This window comes from Asterias amurensis, chromosome 12 (genome assembly GCF_032118995.1).
Source record: "Asterias amurensis chromosome 12, ASM3211899v1".
In the NCBI taxonomy this organism is placed as follows: Eukaryota; Metazoa; Echinodermata; class Asteroidea; order Forcipulatida; family Asteriidae; genus Asterias; species Asterias amurensis.
In genome coordinates this window covers 128,481-153,623 of record NC_092659.1, presented here as the reverse complement: position 1 = coordinate 153,623, position 25,143 = coordinate 128,481, and the positions used below count along the sequence as shown (strand labels likewise).

At 39.4% G+C, this 25,143-nt stretch overlaps 1 protein-coding gene across 3 annotated transcripts; it reads right to left on the bottom strand.

The window, feature by feature from the left end:
* Positions 1-364: 364 nt before the first annotated feature.
* On the bottom strand, positions 365-23,346 carry LOC139944841 (ATP-binding cassette sub-family C member 5-like). 3 transcript variants are annotated; one of them, XM_071941966.1, is made up of 26 exons: positions 22,624-23,346; positions 21,525-21,705; positions 18,637-18,798; positions 17,837-17,984; positions 16,955-17,188; positions 16,394-16,570; positions 15,982-16,129; positions 14,720-14,868; positions 14,031-14,138; positions 13,268-13,597; positions 13,036-13,167; positions 12,484-12,621; positions 12,064-12,267; positions 11,298-11,583; positions 10,596-10,795; positions 9,402-9,653; positions 8,350-8,479; positions 7,596-7,878; positions 7,235-7,424; positions 6,884-6,976; positions 6,265-6,454; positions 5,350-5,509; positions 3,854-3,932; positions 3,465-3,578; positions 3,133-3,297; positions 365-2,604 (listed from the first exon to the last, which is right to left on the bottom strand). In XM_071941966.1, the coding sequence occupies exons 2-26, from the start codon at positions 21,692-21,694 to the stop codon at positions 2,500-2,502; spliced, it is 4,347 nt and encodes a 1,448-aa protein (XP_071798067.1). In that variant the 5' UTR covers positions 21,695-21,705; positions 22,624-23,346; the 3' UTR covers positions 365-2,499. The 3 variants fall into 3 exon arrangements, with proteins under 3 accessions (XP_071798067.1, XP_071798070.1, XP_071798068.1); XM_071941969.1 differs by lacking the exons at positions 18,637-18,798; positions 21,525-21,705; positions 22,624-23,346 and adding an exon at positions 18,261-18,476 and having other exon boundaries at positions 17,837-18,039; XM_071941967.1 differs by lacking the exons at positions 18,637-18,798; positions 21,525-21,705; positions 22,624-23,346 and adding an exon at positions 18,071-18,090.
* Between the last annotated feature and the right edge of the window lie 1,797 nt (positions 23,347-25,143).

The window sequence follows — 25,143 nt, the reverse complement described above, 5'->3', positions numbered from 1 at the left end:
ATTATCAAGTATCACGATTCACTCTCCACACCACACACATTAATATCAAACAATCTCTTGGGCGCTGTAGGGAAAACGACCTCTATTGGTGGAATAGTCATAACGTGGGTAGCGTCGAGTGTATGTAGGCGCACTGTGGTTTAACTGTCTCAACAAGAATACCTTGCACCAGGACTAGTTCAGTATCTGTATTTAATATGAAACATGGAACAATGAAATGACAAACTAACTCGTCCCGCTTTCGTTTTTGCACTGACACATTTTTTTTACTTGATTGTGTTTTTGATTAAATATCTTTATATGGAAAACCTTCATGGACAACTCATCAAGTCATGGAAATAAATGTTTTTTAAAACGCTCCGTAAACAGATTTGCAACTGAGTTGTGTTTTATTTTAAATTCAATTTGTTGACTTCAAGGTCTTATACAGGAAAAACAAATCACTGTTTAATTTTATTCTAAAAGCTTTCTGATTACAAAATGAAACTAGAACACATTTTCCATCTTAAATGAAATCATATATATTCGAGTGAACTGTATACAAAAACCTAAAAACCAAAAACTAAAATGCAAGGTTAGGGTTATGTTCTCAGACTGTTTATAGACTAATATAAAACAAAATGTGTTAACAAATAAAAAAAAAACTAACTAAGTATCGCTGAACATAATTTTATTTGTTCCATTGATTACCAAAAATATAATATTCACTTTAGTATATTTGAAGAAATTTATTGATTCCAGTTAAATATAAAAGTATTTATTTGATTCCAGTTAAGTATAAAGAAAATAGACAAAAATTGGTAGACCTACACAGATGAACTTGATAAATAGGTTTGGTAAGACTACGTAGTTGAAGAAAAACTAAAGGGCCATTTTCCAAACGTTGGATTGGGCTTCGGATCTGGCTTGTGAATTTTAGAGCATCGATAGTTCGCAAGTTGCTTCAACAAGAAACAGAGTCCGAAGCCTGTGCAAAGTTTTCTTATAAAAACTCCTTGGTCTTTTTCCGTGACTGTTATACAGGCACACTTATTTATTATACTTAAGGCAATATGCACCAAGCGTCCTTTTAAGAACGATCTAAAAATTTGTAAAACTTCCTACTAAAGATTTATTTATTAAGAATATTACAGAAAGTAAAAACAAACAAAGAAAATGTCCACACAAACACACATTTAAAAATAAATACATGTCTTTTTCACAAGACAGACACCAACCATTTTTTATTTCACAATCCACCTCATAAGCAGTAATTATGAGAATGTAATGTTGGTCAGTCAAGAAGACACTCAATTGCCCAGGGCCCAAATTCATGGCTCTGCTTACCGCCAAATTCTGCACTGATCAGAAGTGTTTGCTTTAAGAGAGCAAGAGTCAATTTCCTGTGTAAGCGTAGAATGCCTAGTAACGTGGAGTGAGCACACGCAAAAGCCCTGCCCTGCTAAGCGAAGAATGCCTAGTAACGTGGATTGAGCACACGCAAAAGCCCTGCCCTGCTAAGCGTATAATGCCTAGTAACGTGGAGTGAGCACACGCAAAAGCCCTGCCCTGCTAAGCGTATAATGCCTAGTAACGTGGAGTGAGCACACGCAAAAGCCCTGCCCTGCTAAGCGTATAATGCCTAGTAACTTGGAGTGAGCACACGCAAAAGCCCTGCTAAGCGTAGAATGCCTAGTAACGTGGAGTGAGCACACGCAAAAGCCCTGCCCTGCTAAGCGAAGAATGCCTAGTAATATGGAGTGAGCACACGCAAAAGCCCTGCCCTGCTAAGCGTATAATGCCTAGTAACGTGGAGTGAGCACACGCAAAAGCCCTGCTAAGCGTAGAATGCCTAGTAACGTGGAGTGAGCACACGCAAAAGCCCTGCCCTGCTAAGCGTAGAATGCCTAGTAACGTGGAGTGAGCACACGCAAAAGCCCTGCCCTGCTAAGCGTAGAATGCCTAGTAACGTGGAGTGAGCACACGCAAAAGCCCTGCCCTGCTAAGCGTAGAATGCCTAGTAACGTGGAGTGAGCACACGCAAAAGCCCTGCCCTGCTAAGCGTAGAATGCCTAGTAACGTGGAGTGAGCACACGCAAAAGTCCTGCCCTGCTAAGCGTAGAATGCCTAGTAACGTGGAGTGAGCACACACAAAAGCCCTGCCCTGCTAAGCGTAGAATGCCTAGTAACGTGGAGTGAGCACACACAAAAGCCCTGCCCTGCTAAGCGTAGAATGCCTAGTAACGTGGAGTGAGCACACGCAAAAGTCCTGCTAACCACTAATAGTTTAAATTGTTAATTTTTTCATAGTGTTTCTGCATAGTGATATCCATCGTTTGACATCTATCAAGGTTTTAGTGAACTTGGGGAGTGGTAAAATAATACTAAATACGCTTGAATACTCACTTAAGTAAGCGCTGATTCTTTGCTTACGGTTTGCAGAGCCATGATATTAGGTGAATCAACTGATCAAAGTAAAACGCACCTTCAGCTCGGAGACTGTAACGGATAACATTAACCTTAATCATCTAGACTTCCCTGGTTGTGTTGGGCAGCGATTAACATCCCACTAAATTGAGATTTAGGATTGGCCTGTAGGACTTCCGGCTTGTCAAACTCGGCAATCTGTCCATCAGAAGAAAATAATACAAACAGGAAATGAAAGATCAATGTTTGGTTGGGGTCAGCATCTTCTAAGCACCTTGTAAACACAAAGGCGCTACATAAATTAGTCTCAAAATTCATTAACTTTGAAACCCGTCTTAAAAAAGTGTTTCTCTTTGTTTGAGCACCTAACATTACAAGGCCACGGATGGCCACTTAAAGGTGAGAAATAAATCAACCCAAATCAACTGCCATCAGGGGAACGTTGCCACCTACTCCTGGGCTGAAACAGGGTTATCATCTACTACGAGCATGGCTGGGAGAGCAAAAAGCACCAAACTTTTTATGAAGCATTTATTGTAAAGTGTCTTCCTAAAGAGCATTACTGTCGTGACTAGGATTCAAACACACACTTTGCTGCTGACAACACCAGAGCTTAGGTCTGGTGAACTAGACTACACGGCCATGACACGCTCAGATATAGCCTCCCAGGGTCTGTACTTTGCTCTCCTACCTTCCTGAAACTGAAAATAATATAAAATATCTCACCTCTCCTTTATCCATGAGCATGATCTTATCACAATCCAGTATGGTATTGAGCCGATGTGCTATGATGAGGATTGTACATTCCTTGAATGCGTCTCGTATCGTTTGTTGAATCAGACTGTCTGTCTCAGTATCAATGGCTGCCGTAGCTTCATCCATCAATAACACCTGGGGTATATAATCAACACCATCAGACTTTTAATTCAATATCAGATGTATATCAGATTTCAGATTTTGTTTGCCCCCACCCCCCAAATTATTATTGTTATTATTAATTGTATTTAAGATTAAATTCATAAAACAATGAAGATCAATTCAAGTGGTCTATACCTCACCTTACTGTTTCTTAGCAGCGCTCTTGCCATGCACATGAGTTGTCTCTCACCAACGGAGAAATTCTCCCCGTTCTCGATCACCGTAGCCTCTAGTTGGTTATCCAAGCAACTAATCTGTATCAAAAGAATTTACATGTAAATAAAAACAGCAATGAGACAACCTCATTCCCAGGGGTGATTGATCTCACCGCGCCATTTTGTTTTTCCAGCCTTTGCTGCTTACTAAAAACCCCTTGTATTGGTGGTACATACTAATAAGGCATGCCTGTGGTTGATCCACTCTATGTGCGCACTAAAGTATGCTAGCCTGTAAATAAAAGACACTATGTCAAAGAGCCACTCATAATTAATCAAAGCCACAAAGGGTTGAGACATTAAGGTCTAATTACCGTTTGTTTAACGTATGTCTTTTCCAGCGCAGCCCAAAGTTCCTCATCAGTGTGCTGGTTGAGAGGGTCCAAATTGAATCTGCAGAGCAAGATGAAAATGAGTTTTTTTAAATGATTGTCAGAAAAAACTTAAAATAATCCATTGCAGGGATCAAGATTAGGGTCACGCTTAGGGCTAGAGCTACACTGTATGGCTAAGCCTAGAATAGGGCTAGACATACCGTTAACCTAATAATAATTTATTCATTTATATTGCGCCCATTCCATAAAATGTACACAAGCACATAACATAATAATTATACAAATATTAACAACTTACAACAGGAAAAAGTGAGGAAATACAGCAATCCATACAAATGAAAATTCAAGAATATAAGCCTAACCCAACAACCCTTACATTAAACCTTATCCTAACCCAAAACCTATAATCCATAACCCCAATCCTTATATACCCTTGCGGCATCCCTTACCCTAAATAAAATCATATTGGGCAGGCAAGCCTTGCATTTTCTTTAAAAGTTGGCGGAATGATGATAAAATCACAAGGGGTAAGCCTTGCATTTTCTTAAAAAGTTTGAGAACAAGGATAAAATCACAAGAGTAAGCCTTGCATTTTCCTAAAAAGTTTGAGAACAAGGATAAAATCACAATAGGTAAGCCTTGCATTTTCCTGAAAAGTTTGAAAACAAGGATAAAATCACAAGAGGTAAGCCTTGCATTTCCCCTAAAAATTAGCTGAAAGTAAATAAATTAACAAGGGTTAGGCCTTGCATTGTTTTTTAAATGGTCCTAAAATGGAAAAAATCCTAAGGGGTAAGCCTTGCATTTTCTCTTAAAATTGACTGAAAATGGATAAAATCACACGGGTAATAATAATAAAACACATTATAACCCCAAATCCACTCAAAGCCATTCAAATCATTTAACCACAAAAAGCAAAATCATTAAAAGGTCCAAAATGAGATCCACAAAATATGATCATAAAACAATAAAGATAAAAGTCAGGTAGACGGGTATATATATATTATAATTAATCAAACGCATTTAGGAAAAACCACAAAATTTTCCTAAGATACACAAACAGAAAAATGCAGTCAGTATAAATCACAAGAAGGAGGTGTAAAACACCATTGCTGTTATAGAACCACAACAATAAAAACCACAATAATAAAAACCACAACAATAAAAACCACAACAATGATGTAAAACAATTGCATTTTCTTTAAAAATGAGCCGAAAAAGGAAAAAATCATGAGGGGTTAACCTTGCATTTTCTTTCAAAATTGGCTGAAAATGGATTAATCACAATGGGTAAGCCTTGCGGGAAAGCACAACTATATGTTAGTCAAATATAACGTATGTAGCTGATGGGATTTCTGTAAAATCCTTTCATGATTGGTTGTTAAACAACTTGGCTGCTTAGACAAATTAGAACGCTTGAAACCCAAGCTGCCTGCAAAGATGACCTCTTACAGGAACTACATTATATTACACACCTAACAGTTCCAGCAAAGAGTACAGGGTCTTGTGGTATGATGGATAGCTTGGAGCGTAGATCATGGAGTCCAACTGTTGATATATCAACGTCATCTAGAAGAATCTGACCTGAAACATTCTCCACCAAGCGGAACAGGGAAATACCTAGAGAAGACTTGCCTACAAGTAAAAACCAGGAGCATTCAAATAGAAAGTGTAATTTTAGAACTTGTAATAAAGGATTTTTTTTAAAGCTGTCGTTCTGTGAAAGTAAAAGGACTTCTACATGTCAAACTTAAATTTGGGTTGAACAAAATATAAATTGACTAGAGCAGCAACCTTAATTTTTCCACCAACTTCTTAACAAAGACTTTTAAATATTTGTATTTATATTTATTACATTTCTCGGGAATAAAAATTACAATAGTGCACACTAATAAGGTAAAAGAAAATTGAACAATACAGCAAAGAGCAATTTACATACAGTAAAGAAAAAAACAGCTGGAGCCCCCGAAGGATTGCCTACAATAAAACACAGTTCCTGTCGAGAGGCTCTCCTCTCCATCCAGCTCATCCAAAAAAGAACAACAATAAAATAGAATTATACATATATAGGTATTCTATATAGCAGGCAAAAAGCAAAGACACATAAAAATAGACATACAAGGGCATACAAGCAAGGTAAAGACATAAAATAAAAAACACCTTACAGATAAAATGAAAGCACAACAATATAGATTATAATATTCAATGAGTAAAACAATTGAGTTAAAATTGAAATGAAATTACTTTCTCACGTTTTGGCCAAATATTTGTAACTACTTTTTTGTTTTGTTTTTATATATTATTTGGAGTTGGGTGGGTTGGAAATAGGTAGAGTTCTGAAGAGGAAGGGGTGGGGTGCATAGGGTTGGGGGAGGTGTGTGTTTACGCACCTGATCCTGTTCTACCCACAATGCCAATCTTCTCTTTGGGCCGGATATGACACGTGACTCTCTTCAGAACTAAAGGCAGCTTTGGGCGGTACCTCATCTCCAAATTCTGGATTTTTAAGTCGCCCTCTGCTGGCCAGTTCTGATCAGGTTTTGTGTCCTCGATGTGGGCATCTGCCTCTGAAGGCGTCTTCTGCAAAGATCAAACATTTTGTTTTTAGAAATTGCTTGACATAATATACCTTCTTTCTCTTGATGATTAGTTGACTTGTACTATGGTTCTTGCCTTTCTCTGTTTCAACCCAACCTAAGTTTGTTGAAGGCTTTATGGTTTAATGATACAGAACAGACTGCTGAGGACATTTCATAGTGTGCGAAAGAGCTGAATAAGCCATAATTTAATAAATTCAAGTTAAGTCCCAACTCCCAAACCTTTCAGGGCAAATCTCCAATCAAGTTCCAAGTATTTCAAAGTAGGTCTTAGAAGTCAACAAAGTTAAGCCTATGTCTCACTTCAGTCAAAGTCTTAGACTCTTAGTGTCTGAACCAAGAATAATCTGCAGTGATTTGTTTCAAGAAACAAACATCTGACACTGTGTAAATGACCAAGATGTATTCTTACCTGAATATACTCAAGCATTCTCTCTACAGATAGGAATGAGCTCTCAGTCTGTGTGCAGGCAATCAAGACCTCTTGAAGGAGTCCACCTGAAAGCTGTAGCAGTAAAAAGAACAAACACAAACTTAGTGTCTGTAACTGTTAGAGTTTAAAAGTGTTTGACCAAAGTCGACGATGGGCTGCTCAAGGTCAACTTGGACAAAGAGCTGTTCACACCCCACTTGGACGTGGGAGGCAGGCCACACTTAATGTACAAATTTTTTAAGTATTGTGGTTATGTAAAAAATATATCAGTTTTTATGCCCCAAAAGTTAAATCTGAGATTGTAAAGTAAAATGGCAACCTGTTTCTTACCCCAATAGCTTGCTGTAGAGCCATGGCAGCAATGGCTGCTGAGAATATATTCTCCTTATTCAATAGAATAAGAAGAGAAAGAAATAAGACGAGTGTCGAGGACATCAGGTCCATGCGAGCAGCAGTCCATCTCGGTGCCATACTAAACAATTCCATGATCAAGGAGTTTGTGTCAAGCAACTTCTCGAACCTGGGTAAAACAAAAACACGTTCATTAAGGAGCAGGCTAAGACAATGATCCCTGGTCAACCAATGGTTTATGAAATATACAATAATAACAATAGTTTGGGTTTGAAAAAAGAAAAATTTACTGGAGCGGGAGTTTTACTTATTACCACTCAGGTAAGGGGATGAGACTTGCCTGTTGATGAACCTCTGGCCTTGTCCATATGCCTTGATGGTGGTTAATCCCTGCATCGTTGCTGATATATGAGACACAACCTTAGAACGACTAGTGTTGTCCATCCTCTTGATCTGGCAGTAGCCCTTGCGGAAGATGATATAGAGGACCAGCCCGATGACAATAACGACAGCGAAGGCAGCAAGGTAGAGAGGGAAGATGAAGATGATGACGAGCTGGAGCAAGAAGAGAACACTAAGGAAGAGCAGGCAGCGCTGGAGATATATGGGTAACATCATATCCACTGTGGACCAATTGAGAATCAAGGTGAAAACAATAATTGTGGACTGATTAACCAACAGGATTAAAAAAGAATCATATCCACTGTGGACCAAATGAGAATCAACGCGACAACTATTGATGGACTGATTGGCAAACAGGATTAAAAAAACATCATATCCACTGTGCACCAATTGAGAATCAAGGTCAAAAGTTAAAGAAATATAACAAGTTCTCAGTTCAAATGTTTTTTAATTGAAATATTGTCCGAACCATATCAATCTTAAGAGGCCTTTCTCAAGAGGTGCAGTGCATCTCACCAAGTAAGTTTTTATGGTCATTTACTTTTTTGGAGTGCTTACAAACAGTGATTTAAAGGTATGGTCGTATTGATAAGTCACTTATCAATACGACCCTACCTTTCAATCACTGTTTGTTATCCTTTCTCCATGTTTTATTCTTCTTATTTCAAACCCAAGAATGAGCCAATCTTTACCTTCATCCATATCTTTGGAGAATCTGTTGAGAATACGACCCAGTGGTGTAGTGTCAAAGAATGCCATTGGACACCGCATTATCTTACGCAGTAGTCTATCATGGATTCGTGTAGTCGCTCGTAATACAGTCTGTTGAAAGAGAAAAAAAACAAAAGTTTGGTAATATTTTAAGTCTCAGACTAAATATTGCTAGATCACATCTAGTCATTGCATCAGTGCAACAAGATCCAAATAAGTATAATTAATTCCTATGCTTTAGCTTCAATAAACAAAATCTTCTAACCGACCTATAACTGGCTAAAAGTGTTTAGACTTTTTGGCTTGAGAAAGTATGAAGCATTATCAAATTTGAATCTGAAAAAGCATTACTGTCGTTAACGTTTCTATGATTGCGTATTCAATCAAATTCAATTCAAGAAACTTTAATTTAAAGGATGATAAAAGTTTTTTGAATTGAATTGAATTGAATTGTACTCCTATTAGGGATTCTTCTTCCTGCATAGACATATTCGCTCCGGATTTTCTACGCTATCTAAAAATGCAACCAATTTTGAAATAGAAATGATCACAGGCTAGTTTTACTGTATAATCACAGGCTAGTTTTACTGTATAATCACAGGCTAGTTTTACTGTATAATCACAGGCTAGTTTTACTGTATAATCACAGGCTAGTTTTACTTTATAATCACAGGCTAGTTTTACTGTATAATCACAGGCTAGTTTTACTGTATAATCTACTTTTATACACGCCTTGAGTTTGGTTCCTCTGGTAAGGGGTACTTCTTTTGTAAATTTCAATTTGTATTAGAACTTTGCAAAGGGCACCATGGCAAAAGCACAGGGCACCATGGCAAAAGCACAGGGCACCATGGCAAAAGCACAGGGCACCATGGCAAAAGCACAGGGCACCATGGCAAAAGCACAGGGCACAATGTCAATTGATGTAAGTGCTGTGGGTTATTTCAAGGCCTGCAAATAGCATTAATCCAAAAATCAACATATACTTTCCTGTAAGGTTTTAGCATTTGTTTTTATTCTTTTTTTAACTTACCTTAATAAAGATGCAGCAGGACACGAAGAGGATGAACCAAGTCAAAACAAAAATCCCAACATAGACGGAGATAAAGAAGATCATGACGCCCTCATCTTGGGCTGAGGGGGTCCCAAGGGTGGAGTCAATGTAATATTCATCATCATAGTCAACGCTGGTCCCATTGATGACATCACTTAATGAATTATTCATGAGGGGAGTGGAGCTCCATGGTAGTGAATCAGTGGTGAGGTTGGGGGCGGAAGATGGCATCTGGTTTGGGGATTATGCAAAGAGTAAGTGTGAGGTTGAGAACAAATGTAAATAAAATGGCACAAAGGTTGAGAGCAAGACTACATGCAAACAATGGTTAATGTAGAACTCCAGACTCCCAATGTTAACCTTAACTAAGAAAACCATCATTAATCCCCAAAAACTAAACCTAACCCCAACCAAACCCTGCAGCCATCCCCACATGAATGAAAACACACAAACACTAACCCTATCAAACCCCAAAGCAAACCTAAATACAGCGCATCCCAATGACACAAAAAACAGCGAATTGTAACTAAGTATCAAAGCTCTTTACACGTGAATTAACCATGTCCAAAACAACAAAAACTCAAAATGTCCCAACCGTTTTTACTAAATTCCTTAGGAGTATTCAGAACCACATTGGTGCAATAAGAATAACTTGCCATAACAATCTCTATAGTTCAAGCAGAGGGGTGTTGAGATGGTTCCAATTTACTCTATTGCCAGAACTTAAGAGTTAATCTAATCTCTGTCCATCAATCCGAAACCCAGACCCTCAACCTTTATCCCATTTCCAACCCAAAGACTAACCCCCAACCCCCTATTGAAACTCAGTGTGCATCACTTACTGGTGTGTCGTCCCAGACAGTTACAGCCTGAACCCAAAGACTAACCCCCAACCCCCTATTGAAACTCAGTGTGCATCACTTACTGGTGTGTCGTCCCAGACAGTTACAGCCTGAACCCAAAGACTAACCCCCAACCCCCTATTGAAACTCAGTGTGCATCACTTACTGGTGTGTCGTCCCAGACAGTTACAGCCTGAATCCAAAGACTAACCCCAACCCCCTATTGAAACTCAGTGTGCATCACTTACTGGTGTGTCGTCCCAGACAGTTAAAGCCTGAACCCAAAGACTAACCCCCAACCCCCTATTGAAACTCAGTGTGCATCACTTACTGGTGTGTCGTCCCAGACAGTTACAGCCTGAATCCAAATTGACAGCCATATACTTGTTGCAACGGATGACAACATGGTCAGAAACATCAAGAGAGGGACCAGGAAGGCCCAGAATTTACCCCCAGTGAATCGAACAAAGCTCTGGTAGGTAGCGTAAGCAACAGTCCCCTCTCCTTCACTCTCTGTCCCAATGAGTTTCACTGCAACAATAAACAAGAACAAACTGTATAGCATTATTGGCATAGGTGGCTAGTGTGTTAAGAGCTGACCTCTAAAACTGCAGGACTTGCAATCACAGGGATGTGGGTTTGAATCCTTCACAATACAGGCCCCTTACCAGGGGAATATTGCTGTGGTCAAGTTCAAGGCCTGCAATGACTACAAGTTATTGTTGTTTTTTGTTTTTGTTTTTTACTGAATCACAATTTCTTGATTTTTGAACTTCAAAATCATAGATGTTAAACCAATTTTAAAAATGAGAGATGGCTGTTTGCCAGCTTGGTGTTTATATCCCGTTGTTAGAGCTTCACCAAGTTGACAGGAAGATCATCTAAACAAACATACAAAAAAGAGACAACTATGACCCTGGTTTGACTCCCAGCTAATGCCAAATATGACAAGACAAATCTGATTTTATATGACTCAAACATTTTTACATTTTTTCCACCTCAAAACGTCTAAAAAATAAGTAAAATTGCTTACAAACTTTGGTAACTTCCTTGTCCTCTTCCACACCATCATTGACATCTTCATCTTGGTGCTCCTTAATTTCATCTCCCGCATCCTCCATCACCTTATCATCAACGATATCTTCCTCCTTAGGTGGGATATCATCGTTGACATCTTCTTCATCCTCTTCTCCCTTGCCGTGGAATGTCTCAAGGAGGCGGGCATATTCCATGTCAGCTTGGATAAGGCTATCATGAGTGCCTTGCTCTGCTATGGCGCCGTCTCTCATCAATACAATGTAGTCGCAGTCACGAAGATACTGTCCAAATTTAAAATGAAGGTTATACATATTTCTTAAAATGACCTGAAATAGATATACTATTCTGTAAACAAAGTTGTAAGTACTATCAAGTCTAATTACATGAATTTCAAGTTGCATCACCATTTTTTTTTTGCCGGAGGACAAAACCATCTGCCACTAGGAGTAAGGCCTACATTGCCGCCAGCTACTCCTGGGGCCGAAGAAGGGTTACTCCTTACAGTCTGTAATGATGTAGGCATGGGATATCATCCACTATGAGCCTGACTGGTAGAGCAGAATACACTACCTTCCCAACTTTTTACACAGCAATTATGGTTAAATGCCTTGATTAAGGGCACAAATGTCATGGCTAGGATACAGACCCACACTCTGCTGCTGCCAACACCAGAGCTTGGGTCTGGTGAACTAGACCACTCGACCACAACACGGCATGAATCTTTTAATAAAATGGAAGGATACTAGAACTATTATATTCACCTGTAGTTGATGAGTTACAAACAAGATGGTTTTCCCTCTTAGCACTCCATTGATGCAATGATTAAAGATGTGTTTACCAACGTGTGCATCTACAGCACTCAATGGATCATCTAGAAGATAGATATCACGATCTGAGTAATACGCTCGAGCCAGACTAATTCGCTGCTTCTGGCCACCGCTAACATTCACTCCTCGCTCACCGATCTAAGAGTATAAGATTGAAACCAATGAAATTACAGGTTGATTTGTGAAGAGGTATTTAAAGCTTATTGGTCCAAGGCTTGAAATTCCTACTGGACCGCAAGCCAAATGACAGTGGTTATAGCAAACACAGTAAACTCATGACTGGCTTTTTGAGGACACAAACATCAAGACCAAAACTTGATTCCAAAGACTGACAGTTCTTGAAAGTATACAAACCTCTGTTTGGTCTCCATCTGACATGATTTCTAAGTCTCTTTCCAAGCAGCAAGAGAAGATGGCTTTCTTGTATCTCTCCTCATTGTATTCATCACCAAATAAAATGTTGTCTCGAACAGTTGCATTGGTAATCCAAGCCTTGGAAAAATATATAGTTAAGGAGATTAAAAATTAGTATCAAATTTTTGTTCTATAATTTATATTGTCAGGCATCCAGTGCCTATTACATGTTCACAGAATGCACGCATCAGACATGGTATTAAGTTGCTCATTGTGGGAAACTCCCTTTTACATTGTTTTTGAGAGACGAGTGAAACAATTCGTTTTGATCCTAAATTCAATGTTTTAAAATGGTTTAGTCATTACAGGATTTTGAGCAGTTTTTTGTTATTCTATGTTACCTCTCAATACAATTAGTTTTTACCCTAACACCGATGTGTATTAAGCACCGTATACCCAGTACTTTCCTGAGTTCATGAATGAAAAAGAAGTGGCAAATGACTTGAGTGGCATGTGTTGAACCCTGTTGAGAATCCTAAAGATCATAATCACCTGTTGTGAAGCAAAAGCAAAGGATCCTTTCAAAGCGATGTCCCCCTTTAGTAGGTTCATCTGATCCATCAGACAATTCAGAAAGGAACTTTTCCCGCTCCCGACAGAGCCGCAGATGCCTATCAGATGAGACTGTAAACAACAACAACAAAACAATGTTAAAACTTACAATCACATAGACAAAGTAATAAACCACAAAGAAAACTTACTGGGTTGAACAGAGAGCACTCACTCTAGGAACATTGAGATTGATGTTCTTGAGTGTGACTCCAGACGCTGTTGGCCCTGTCTCCTCCACCAGCAAACCATCAGACGCTGCTGCCTCCTTCCCTTCCTCCTTCAATCCATTCTTTGCATCTTTGTTCTCTTCATCCACTTCTTGCTTGACCAGGGTGTACTTTGTGGTTGCTGGTTTGCCATTCCCTGGATCATTGTTATTCGACTGGGAGTTGGAGTTGGGCGGAGCATCCCAGCTGAAGGAAGCATCTTGAACCTCAATGGCATTGTCTGAGTTTTCGGGCGAGGCCCAGTCATGGCTGCTCTCATCCATCAACAAAATCGGCTGAACAGCATAAAAACAAGAATCAAAATATTAAGATTTTTCTGTCGGGTTTCTTTAAATGATTTTGTTTTCTGTGTCCAGTATCTCATCTTAAGAGAGGGACATCTCCTATAGTTTTGCCATTCATCGTTGCATTATGAGATCAGTCCTGTAGCAAGAACAAACAAAATCGGCAGACAATCTCCCATATTCTCAAGAAACAGTTAAACTACATCACTCAACTTGCACACTGATCATTTTTTATAAGCCAGTGGTGTGTCATGGACGAGTGGTTAGGCACACTGGACTGACATGACTGAAGCTCTGGTGTCCCTGATCAGCAGAGTGTGGTCCCAAGTCTCGGTCCCCACCCTGCTGACCAAAACACCAGAGCCTGAGTTCGGTTGACAACACGACTCATCATTAAATCTACATTTTGTTTTACAAGCCCTACCTGGATGCGTCTCAATGCGACGACAGATTCTGATATTGGCTTGAGAGCCAATGGGATGACAAACAAGGTACCAGTCAGACTTCCAAACAGGTGTACCAAGGTAAAAGCCTGATGATGAAATATTAAAACAATCAAAATTCAAATCACAGAAGTTCAAGGTCATAAGAGATGCGAACGAAACTCTGACAGTTGGTTGTAATTAATCCTAGCTGAACCAATCACGCCACTTGTGTCATAAGGAAAGAAAATTCAGGGCTCATGGCAAGTCATTTTAGCATCGGGACAGCAAACTCAATGATGGTCTAGGGGTCTTTTGTTTGTGCTCAAATGGTGACTTCCTGTCTGATAAATTCTGTTGATTATTAAAGAATACTTACCCATAATACAAATGAGATAAATTTTCTCTTAGTGCTTTTTCAAATTGCAACAGTTCAACTGTTAAAGTTGTGTCGAACATTTTTTTCTTATCACTATACTCATCTAATCACCTTGCTAAGCCAAGAACCCACAAGGAGAGAAGACAAGGAAGGAAGTTTCAGTTTTAGAGGTGGGAGGAAAACACTAGTAGATAATTATTCCTGGGTAAACCCATGCAATCAGGTAGGGACTGAAAACCCTATCCACAGAATCAAGGTGCAATGGGAAGGAAGGATACCCTACATCGACCCGACCAGCCCCATACCGCTTACCGTAGAGGCCTTGACAATGTTTCCAAGTAGACTATAAGTGACGATTGAGGCCAGGACGATGGCAGTAGTTATGGTGATTGACAGACCCACAGTAAAGGATTGCAGTATTCCTGATCTTGTCAGATATTTCTTCTCGTTACTTCTAATGTCTGAATAGCAAAGTAATAAATTAAACTGTTATCATAACAGCTCAGATGAGTTTGTATAAAAAAATCATCTTCTCTATATTAATTTGGGGTTAAACAAAAACAAAATGTACAAGAGCAGGACTTGAACCTGAACCTCTGGATTGACAACAATCTGCTCTACCAGGCAGGCTCTTAGTGGGCAATAACCATGCTTTATACATCCTTATCAACTCTGAAAGGGAAACTCTGTTTCAGCCCCAGCAGTTGGTGGCAATATGCCCTTGGTGAGAGTTGATTCAGGTTGGCAGCCTAAATGAGTTAAGTGTAGCCCTCACATTGAAGTGGCTGTTTGTGACCGTGTAATGTTTTGAGTGATATCTCATCAATAACAAACAACAGAAGTGTTTTCTTCTTTTCTCACCAGCTAGCCTTGCTCAAGGCAGTGGCATTATTCGTTCCAAAAAGACGCTGCTGTAAACCCACCCGTATACCCTGTGCGTGGTGCGTGTGATCATACCGCACGACCCACCCGTATACACACTGTCATATCGTACGACTACTGTGCACACAAGTCATCCGCACTCGTACCACTAACCGCAAGCGGAGGTCGTCAGGCCGACAGCCTTGTCGGGTCTGTAACTTCCGGGTTTAATGTGTTTCATGAAAAAATTTCCACTCGTGGAAAAATATGGGGGGGGGGGGCTCTCGGATATGCTAGTATGCAGTCCATGAATATGTATATCTTTCGTCAGACCTATCAGACAACACAGGATGTGAGGCAAATGAATTATTCATTTTAATGTCCAATCACGCACTTCCCTTATCACGACCTTTGGACCCTATCATGCTCGCTGAGCATCCGTGGTGGTGGTTTGTGATGTAAATATGTCTCGTCTTTCGCGGGCAATATGGTAATGAGCTGACCGTAGGAACTCTTCGCTTATTATAGTAATGAGGTCAGTGGCTTTAACACAGACCCTACAAGGCTGTCGGCCTGGCGGCCGATGCATGCGGATAGTGTACGGGGGCATCGTGTCGTGTGATGTTACGCACAGTGAATACGGGTGGGTTTTTATACAGCGGCGGTCTTTTTTCGGAGTGAATAATTCGACTGCCTTGAGCAAGGCTACTCACCAGCAATCTTCTTGGCAAATGATTCCTCCCAGGAGTACATCTTGACCAGTTTTATGCAGTTCAAAAGCTCATTCATCAGACGAGTCCTCTGATCCGTAAACACCACACACTTCTGGCGGATTTGAACGTTGATCTTCGCCAGAAAAGCCTTTTGTCAAGAAAAAAAGGTACAGTTTATTTCTTTTAAGAATGTAGCATTTATCTACACTTAGCAAGGTGACAGTGGGTGGGTACCAACCACTTCCTAAAATCCCTTGTGCTGTGTAAAATGCCCTTAAAAGAACCCAGTGCATTTATAATTAAGAGAAGGGATTTGCCTCGGTGTTTCTATAATGGTGGCTGCAGATTTGGGTCAATAATTATGATCTCAAAAATTACTACGGAAAAGATACACTACTCTTTATTAACGAACCTGGATGGAGAAGAAAAAGATGAGCGTTGCCATGCCGACCAGAGCTGGGATGGGTCCAATCACAAAGATGACGCCAGTGAAGATAAAAAGAAAGAATATTGGAAAAGAGAAGAGAAGAGGTCCAAAGAGCATGGAGTCGTGCAATCGCTGGATGTCATTCACACATATGTTCACCATCTGATGGGGGTAAAAAGAGTTAAGACGAGTTAGTGCAGAGATAGTTTTAGTGCCCGAGTTGGCTGCCAGAGCTGAGATTATTTAGTTTACGCTGAGGTATTGATAAACAGGGGTAATAAAGTGAGGTGTTTAAGTTTAATACTAAGCTTGAAAAGAACATACACATTTTTGTTCGAAAAGGGAATATTATATGATGATGTTTTCTGAGATGATCTCATTAATAATTAGAAACCAAACAGGAGAAATAATATAAGGTTAAGGCGCAACTTGGCCGGACAAAAAAACACATATTTTAACAAATAAAAGTATTGTTTGAAAACCAGAAATTGCAACAGCTATATACACAATTTCATAACTTAAAAAGATTATTTGTGTTTTGGTTACCTCGCCAACAGACACTTTGGAGGTGCTCCGCAGCCTCGCCACTTTACGATAAATCAAAAGCATAAGAGCACTTCGTAGACGTACGGCACTTCGGATATTAATGTAGAATACAAAATTGTTTCCCATGACTCGGACGACCGTTGCCAGGAATATTCCAAAACCAAGAGTGATGGAATAACCAATAGAGCTTTCTGAACTCTCCAGATAAATAATCGCCAGGTAAAGAAGATAGGCCTGAAGAAGGGGAGCAAAGTTTTATGTATTGTTTAATTAATAAAATCAATTTGTTTAATATTTCTGAGTAGAAAACACTGCCTTGTTTATGAAAAGTTTCTGTATGGCGCCACCCCTTTTTCACTCGATATGAAACAGTATCTAATTTACCTCAATGAGATTGCCCTCTTTGTAAAAATGAGTGAAAAAGTGGGGGCGCCATACAGAATTTATTCCTTGTTTATTTTATTTGGGTCATTTCAGGTAATTTTATTTTATTTTAGTTTCAATATTTTGGACATTTAATTTCTATTTTTATAATTTTGTTTAATTGTTACTTTTCTTTTAATACATTTGTGTTTTATTTTTTGAATGAAATATTTTGTTGTTCATGTGGGGGATTAAAAACACACAGGCAATCAAAATAAATGTAAATAGTCCAATAGACAAAGTAAAATTGATAAACGTGGCAATAAAATCATAAAATTATACAGTTTTGTTTTGATGTACATCAAATCCGACCAACAACAAGAGGGCGGTACAAATATATTGACTGCCAATTTCTAGTTTTTTGATGGGTTTACAAGCGGCCAGTGATGAGACAGATGTTAAAAGCGGAGCCATTAACAGCTCAACAAGGTGGACTAGTGACCGGGTGGGTTCGTTTACCGTGAGAAGGAAACCACTGCTGTTGGCGATGATTTGCACCGCACACGACATCACAACACGCGTCCGTACAAAGCGGAGCACAGCTCTCTTAAACGACGCCTCTTTCTCCCCCTTCTTGGCCAGTTCCTCTTCCCATAACCTCTCCAACCTATAAGCAGACAAACACTTCTAGTTTTAATACAATACAGCGACATTGTGTGCACCTTAAAAGTGAATTTGTATCTGACTTCTTACTCCATGAAGTGTGGCACTGGTCGGTGCATGGGTGGTGTGCATGAAAATTACCGCCTGATGACAATTCGTAAATTTAGTCAGACACCAACGACGGCTTCTGTGAGAATCGGCTTAGAGTCGTCTAGGAGAGTGTCGTGTTATGCGATGCCGTCTGCGATTTGCTGAACTTGTGCAAGTCGTTTGTTAAAACATTTAAAAATAATATACTAACTATAGACGATGTGACCTATGTTTACATTCAAACCGCCCTCTGTTGACAAAACACTATATACGTCATGTTTCGCCGGGCACTGAGTTGCGTAGTCACAGTAAGATTACGTACACTTTCTAGCTGGCTGCCAAAACACAAAGGTTTTGCCCGGCGGTATGCGCGCGAATCATGTTATGGTTTTCGTGTGACGTCAGAGGTCACATCGTCTATAGCGATCAGTCCCCCCTCCCCCCCCCCCCCTCCTCTGCTGGCGCATACTATTCTCAAGGGCCTAGGCCAATGGTTTTTTTTTTTCTTCTTTCTAATAAGACATTTTATTTAGAATTGCTTGGGCAGATTTTAATTATAATTCTACCTGTGGCTGTTGCGGGCGGCTGCTTCCCTGTCTGACATGAGATACATCAGAGACTCTTGGGTAATTCCTTTACGATGTGATTTCCAGTAAATGGCTGTAAAGAACGAGTACAGCATTGTACTGATCAAACCTGAGGTATCCATTGGACTTCTCTTCTTATTCCTAGTCAAGAAACGATGATAAGAAATATGTATCAAGGCTTTCACAGTAAACAACTAAGAATCTTATCAAAGAAGTGACGAAAAATCTATAAGAATCCTAAAAAAAATATTTAAATAATAAATATATAATTATTTCTAAATAGGCATTTCGCCTATTATAGGACTTTCTGTAAGAGTTGGTGTTCAAGGACAATTCAATAGGCCACACACACAAAAAACTGACATCCGGCGGGCCAATCAATTTCGCTTGAAAATAAACACTCCGTTGATTCAGTCAAAATGAGTAGGCCCTAATTAAATTTCACAGCATCCACTTAAAGACATTGGACACTATTGGTCATTGTCAAAGGCCAATCTTCTCACTTGGTGTACCTCAACATATGCATAAAATAACAAAACTGTACAAATTTGAGCTCATTGGTCGTCTAATGAAGTGACGAGATAATATTGAAAGAAAAAATAAACCCTTGTCACACGAAGGTGCTTTGATGGTTGATTTCGAGACCTCAAATTCTAAATCTGAGGTCTCAAAATCAAATTCGTGGAAAATTACTTCTTTCTCGAAAACTATATCACTTTAGAGGTAGCCATTTCTCACATTTTCAACCTCTCCCCATAACTCGTCACCAAGTAAGTTTTATGATAATAATAATTTTGAGTAATTACCAATAGTGTCTCGTTCAACTTCATTAGGCCGCAAGACTCATTCATTTTCGTAAAACTTTGTTCCACCATAAGTTTAGCTACGGTGGACAACATTTGGGATTTAGAAATTTAAGTGTGTAAGTTGAATGCTTATCAACGGATGACTGAAACGAATCCGAATGAGAAAAACAAATCGTGTGTAAACGAAACTTCATTTTTATTTTCCGGTAAGCTTAGCTACGGAGGAAGGAAATCTAGACATGATACTTAAGATAGGGTTTTGAGTGGGATTTGGGAAAATGCGTGTTGATCAAATTAAATTATTGGTAAATATTGGAGAAAAATGTAAACTAGGCATAACAAGCAAAGCTCAGAAGGAGAAAAACCCAGAATGACCTAGCCTAAAGCCTTTGAAAAGAAAACAGTGGCAGGGAAAGTGAACCATTTGCACAGATCGCGCTTGCTCAAAAGGTCACTCTGATTTTCAAAATTATCACGATGTTTTTGTTGGGGCCGGCTGATGCTACGAAGCATTATGAAGCATGAATATTCACGTATTCTATGACTGCAGCGAATACCCAACGGCCGAACATTTTACATGTCATTCATGACATGCACTTAGCATGTAAACAAATTGCGATATGTTCCGTCGACCACGGGCGTTTAATTTACTGCAAGGACAGTTTTGCTTGGGGCGGACACAACTGCATATGCAAACGTGTCCGGGCGGACACAATTTGCATTATGCAGCAGCGTGCGAGCGGACACGATTGCATATGCAGAACCGTCCGGTGGGCATTATTGCATATGCAATAATGTCCTCCGGATAGTATTGCATAGCGGACATAATTGCATGCCTACATCGTATGTGTGAGTAATTAGCATGATTCTCACTACTATGCTAACGAGGCTTGTACCAAAAGGGGCAAAGTACACATTTTCTTAATGATGGTACCCGTTATGTGTTTAATTGCCGAAATAAAAACCGTATAGAGGCCTATAGGCATTAGACTTCGTTAATATTAAAACAAACATAGACATCAGTCGTGAGCCCGGGGATGCGTACCAATCCGATGTATATGAAGCAAGTTCTATGATTCCCGGTGCAACTATAACTAAGAAATCATAAGCAATCTTCAAATCCCAGTCAATATTTTCCTTCAAGATTAACCCTTTAGACGTTGTACCTTTTTAATGCGGTCATCAGAAGAAACACACAACCATGCATAATTGTCTATATAAAAATGGCTATTTAAATTCACTGATGTACGTCTATACGGATGTTTTCACCGCCTGTCTTTTGAAAAAATAAATATACTTTACTGGCAAATCAAGAACAGAAACGAGAAGAGTAAGACGTAAAATATTTAAAGTTCTGATGATCGTAAAATGAGTAGTTCTTGTTATAGTCGGCAAGCATCCTAGAGGGTGATGATGGAACATCACAAACTTTTGGTAGGGGAGACAATAAAGAAATTGCAGTTTAAGACCCGGATTGGAGGAAACCCCTAAAGGGAAAACCCAAGCAGTCAGTGGTAATGGACTGAAGACCACATCCACATAGAGCAAAGCTCCAGTCTGGGAATCGAACTAGGGTCCACAGAGGTGAAAGGCATGGACAGAAACGACTGAGCAAACCCGACTGCCCAGCTGGCCCCGGACTCCGACGGGGATCTGTTGTCTCAGCACATTGTCATGGCGCACCTGGAGTGGTCTTTTATTCCAACACTTGTCATGTATAATCTCTATGATCGTGTTTTAGGCTGATATCAACATTATTATCAAGCGTGTAAATATAACCACTCGAGAAGAGTAAAAAGAAATGATATATGACGTGTTATACATCGTTGAATTGATCTGACAAAGAACTTCAAATACATCATGTTTAATATTTATATCGGAAAAGTCACGTGGTTCGTTGTGCGGCAACTTCGTTTGAGATGACAAGTATATCGGCCAAGATGTACGTTTCTGACAAAAGTTATCTTATACGGATATGAATCGACTGATAACGAAGCAATTTATATTTCTTTAATTACAGGTAGAGTCAACTTGTTCTTGTCCTTTCAAACGACGTCTTACCTTGGTCTAAACGGAAGCAGGACCTTGGCGGAGTCCGGTCTACCTCTCTTCTTTGCCTTCTCTTTTACTCCATGTTTTGTCTCATCATTTGTGGCAATTTTCTGGTAGCCTGGTCCTTGGTAGGATACCGTTGGCTCCCCATTGTCCGCGGGTTCTCCTTTTGACGCCATCTTGTTTGCACCTAAAAAGAATAAATGTCAGTTTAACCCATTTCTGGGTCAGATTGACACACTAGGTCCAGGTCATTACTGACCCAGAAACCGGTCACGAAACATTTTGGCGACCCCAAACAGAAATATTATGTTTATGAGCTTTGGTCATCGGTTGAGCGTTTTTGCGTGTTCGATTGAACCGCGGTTACGTGACTGTTCACCAAACGGTTAATGAGTCGGTTAGGTTTATTTAAGAAAACGAATTTTCAATTTTCATGTACCTACGTCATGAACGTCATGTTTTCGCGTAGCTCTTAAATGTTGTTTCACTCAGTGATTTTTTTATTTTAGCAACATGTTTCCGGTTGTTACGGTACCATTGGTGTTGTTACATAGTTAGAGAGAATCAAAATTAACGTCAATATGGTGTTAAAATAACACTAATGTAATTGTTTTGCCAGAAGTATTATTTTAACACCCTATTGGGTTTTTTTTTCTTGGTATCTATTATGTGAAAGCACAAATCATCCCCATTTTTTGCAGCCAGGTCCCCTTGTAGCCTAGTATAAGAGTGCACAATAAAACACTGCACGTTACCCATGTTGATGTTCACATATAGCACGCACCATTATTTACCGGATATAGCCCTAATGAAACATACTTATAGGTTCCATTACCAAAAAATGTATAATAATAACAAACAATACGCACCGGGTAAAAATAGTTCCAACTATTTTAAAAACATGCATAATTATTATTCATATAAAAAATTTGCATATCAAAATTTGCAACGCTCGTTCATATTATTTCATCGTTGAGATAGTTTTCCCCCACACCGGTGGTCAACACTAACCTCTCCCACCCAATCCCCATTAAACAAACAAAAAATCAGACCAAAACAAAATATTATTTTTTTTAAGTTAGCGTTACTTATTTTATTAACTCACCTTGACTGTATATCTCGTGATTATTACACGGTTGTATATGGTTCACAGCTGTGCCGTTCACATGAATAGCATTACAATATTGCTATATAATGATGAATTGCACACAGTGCTACACGATGCTATATGGCGGAACTAACAGAAGGTATAATATTTAGTGTTGCAGTGAGCTGACAGAAGCAATGATCTACAGAGAGACCACATCACCAGCAGGATGATGTACGGGTGGGTCTTCAATATCCACGGCAGACGATGGAGTAGATTGGACCCGGTGTGCCTGCATCCAATGAACTCCTCATCGCTGTCTCTGTGTGTATCACCAAGGGTCACGCACAACACTCACTCTCATCCCCGATCAACAGTCGAGTCCAAGTTCACTGCGCATGGTATTGTGTGTCTATACACACACACGCGGCCGCCCGAACGACCGGAGCAGTCCTCCACAATGCTTACAAAAGTCTGCATCAGGTTATTTCAATACATGCTGGGAAACCTCTCTTCCGTGACAGTTGACACGACATACCCTTATATTATAATACACATGTCCCTGAAACCTTGGAGCGGCAACAATGGTGAAAGTGATATGAATGCCTCGAGCAAAGTTGTAACAAACAAATTGTATTTGGCGTTGCATTTGACCGAGTTACGCTCAGTCTCGAATGACCACACTACACAGACACAATTGGGTGATAGTTCACTCAGCTTGGCTTTCAAGTTCACTGTTTTTTAGTCTGCAATATGAAAAAATATGCGGTGTTTTTTCTTGTATAAGGCCACTACGGCGCCATTCTCTGATTGAGTACATCCTATAACCCCAACCTGTTAAACCCCTCGACTTGATGCATGGAACATCCGGTAATTAAAGTGTTTTACCATATGAAGGATCAATATACCCATGCCAAACCAATACTCAATATAGTTCTGCCACTTTACGATTTGAAGCAACTGACATCCTGATGCCCCCCCCCCCCCACCACTCACCATCACCACTTCACCATTTCACCATCATGTAGCTTTCAATAATAAATTATGGAAATTATATGTATTTTGTATCCTGTTACCAATAACCAAAACCTCACACATTGCCGAAATAACAATTAAATAATCCAAACTGTGACATAATATGCAGACTATTTTGTGTATCATTTTAAGCACCAGCAATTGCACTCATCTTGGCGTGACATCACCGCTCAATACATAATTTACATAAATCTAAAATAATGTATCTATGTTTGCCAGACGCGTAGTGTTGAAACCAACCGATATTTACTCTGGATGTATAAACACACCCGACGACCTATTGATATGCATTACAAGCATCTATCAAACAACATTATAACTGCTGGTTGAACGTACAATGGTTTCGGATAATTATTTACAACCTATAGTCAATACAATAGTTAAAGGAACACGTTGCCTTGGATCGGTCGAGTTGGTCTTTGAAAATCGTTCTGTAACCGTTTGTTGTAAAATGTATATGGTTAGAAAGATATTGTAAAAGTAGAATACAATGATCTACATAAATATGCCTCGAAATTGCGTGGTTTTCTTTTTACTCTATCGACTAACACGGTCGGCCATTTATGGGAGTCAAAATTTTGACTCCTATAAATGGCCGACCGTGATAGTTCGCGACGTAAAAGGAAAACCGTGCAATTTCGAGTGATACTTGTGTGGATCATTATATTCTACTTTTAAAACATCTTTCTAACCATATACATTTCATAACAAACGGTTTTAAACGCTTTTAATAGACCAACTCGTCCGATCCAAGGCAACGTGTTCCTTTAATGGAATATGTATAATTGTTGCTTAAACTTAGTTGTCCTTTATTGAAAATATATTAATTAAACCAAGATCTTTTCTGTAAATCGTTGACCAACACTACATCAATAAATGCATGCAGCTTCACTGTTGTAATCGTTTCATTTTCCATCTGGGGTGGCTCCCCATTGGATTTAACAGTAGCCTATTGTACTACCGTACACGAAACAGTGTAAACAAAAAATGAATACAGGAACAATAATTTGATGATAATTTGAGGCCTAAAAATGTGTCGTCATATAACAAAGCGCCTACGATAATAATTCAACCTCCTCCATATAATTGTAAAATATGTTCTAAACTACATGAACCTGAAGTTCTTATTGAGAAGAATGTAAGCTTATTCTTTTCAAGGCGGTATTCTAGTATCGCGTATTTTTCAGTTTCGGGAGTGGAGGAGCTTGTTAACGAGAAACATGGTAGCGTATGATGTGTCAGTCTTTTTTTAATGTGGAACAATGTTGGGGAACCAGCACTTTCATAAAAAGAGTGACCAAACACGCGCATGGATCATAAAGATTCCTCACGGAAACGAAAGGACTTCGCCGTAATGAAGTGTTATGCGGAAACCACATCCCTCCATAATTCAGCATTCCTTTCGGGAAAATCCACTACCTTTGAAAGATTAACAAATCAGCCCATAACAATAAACACTTACAAATCATTGCAGGCAACCTAAACACATCACATGATCTGGAA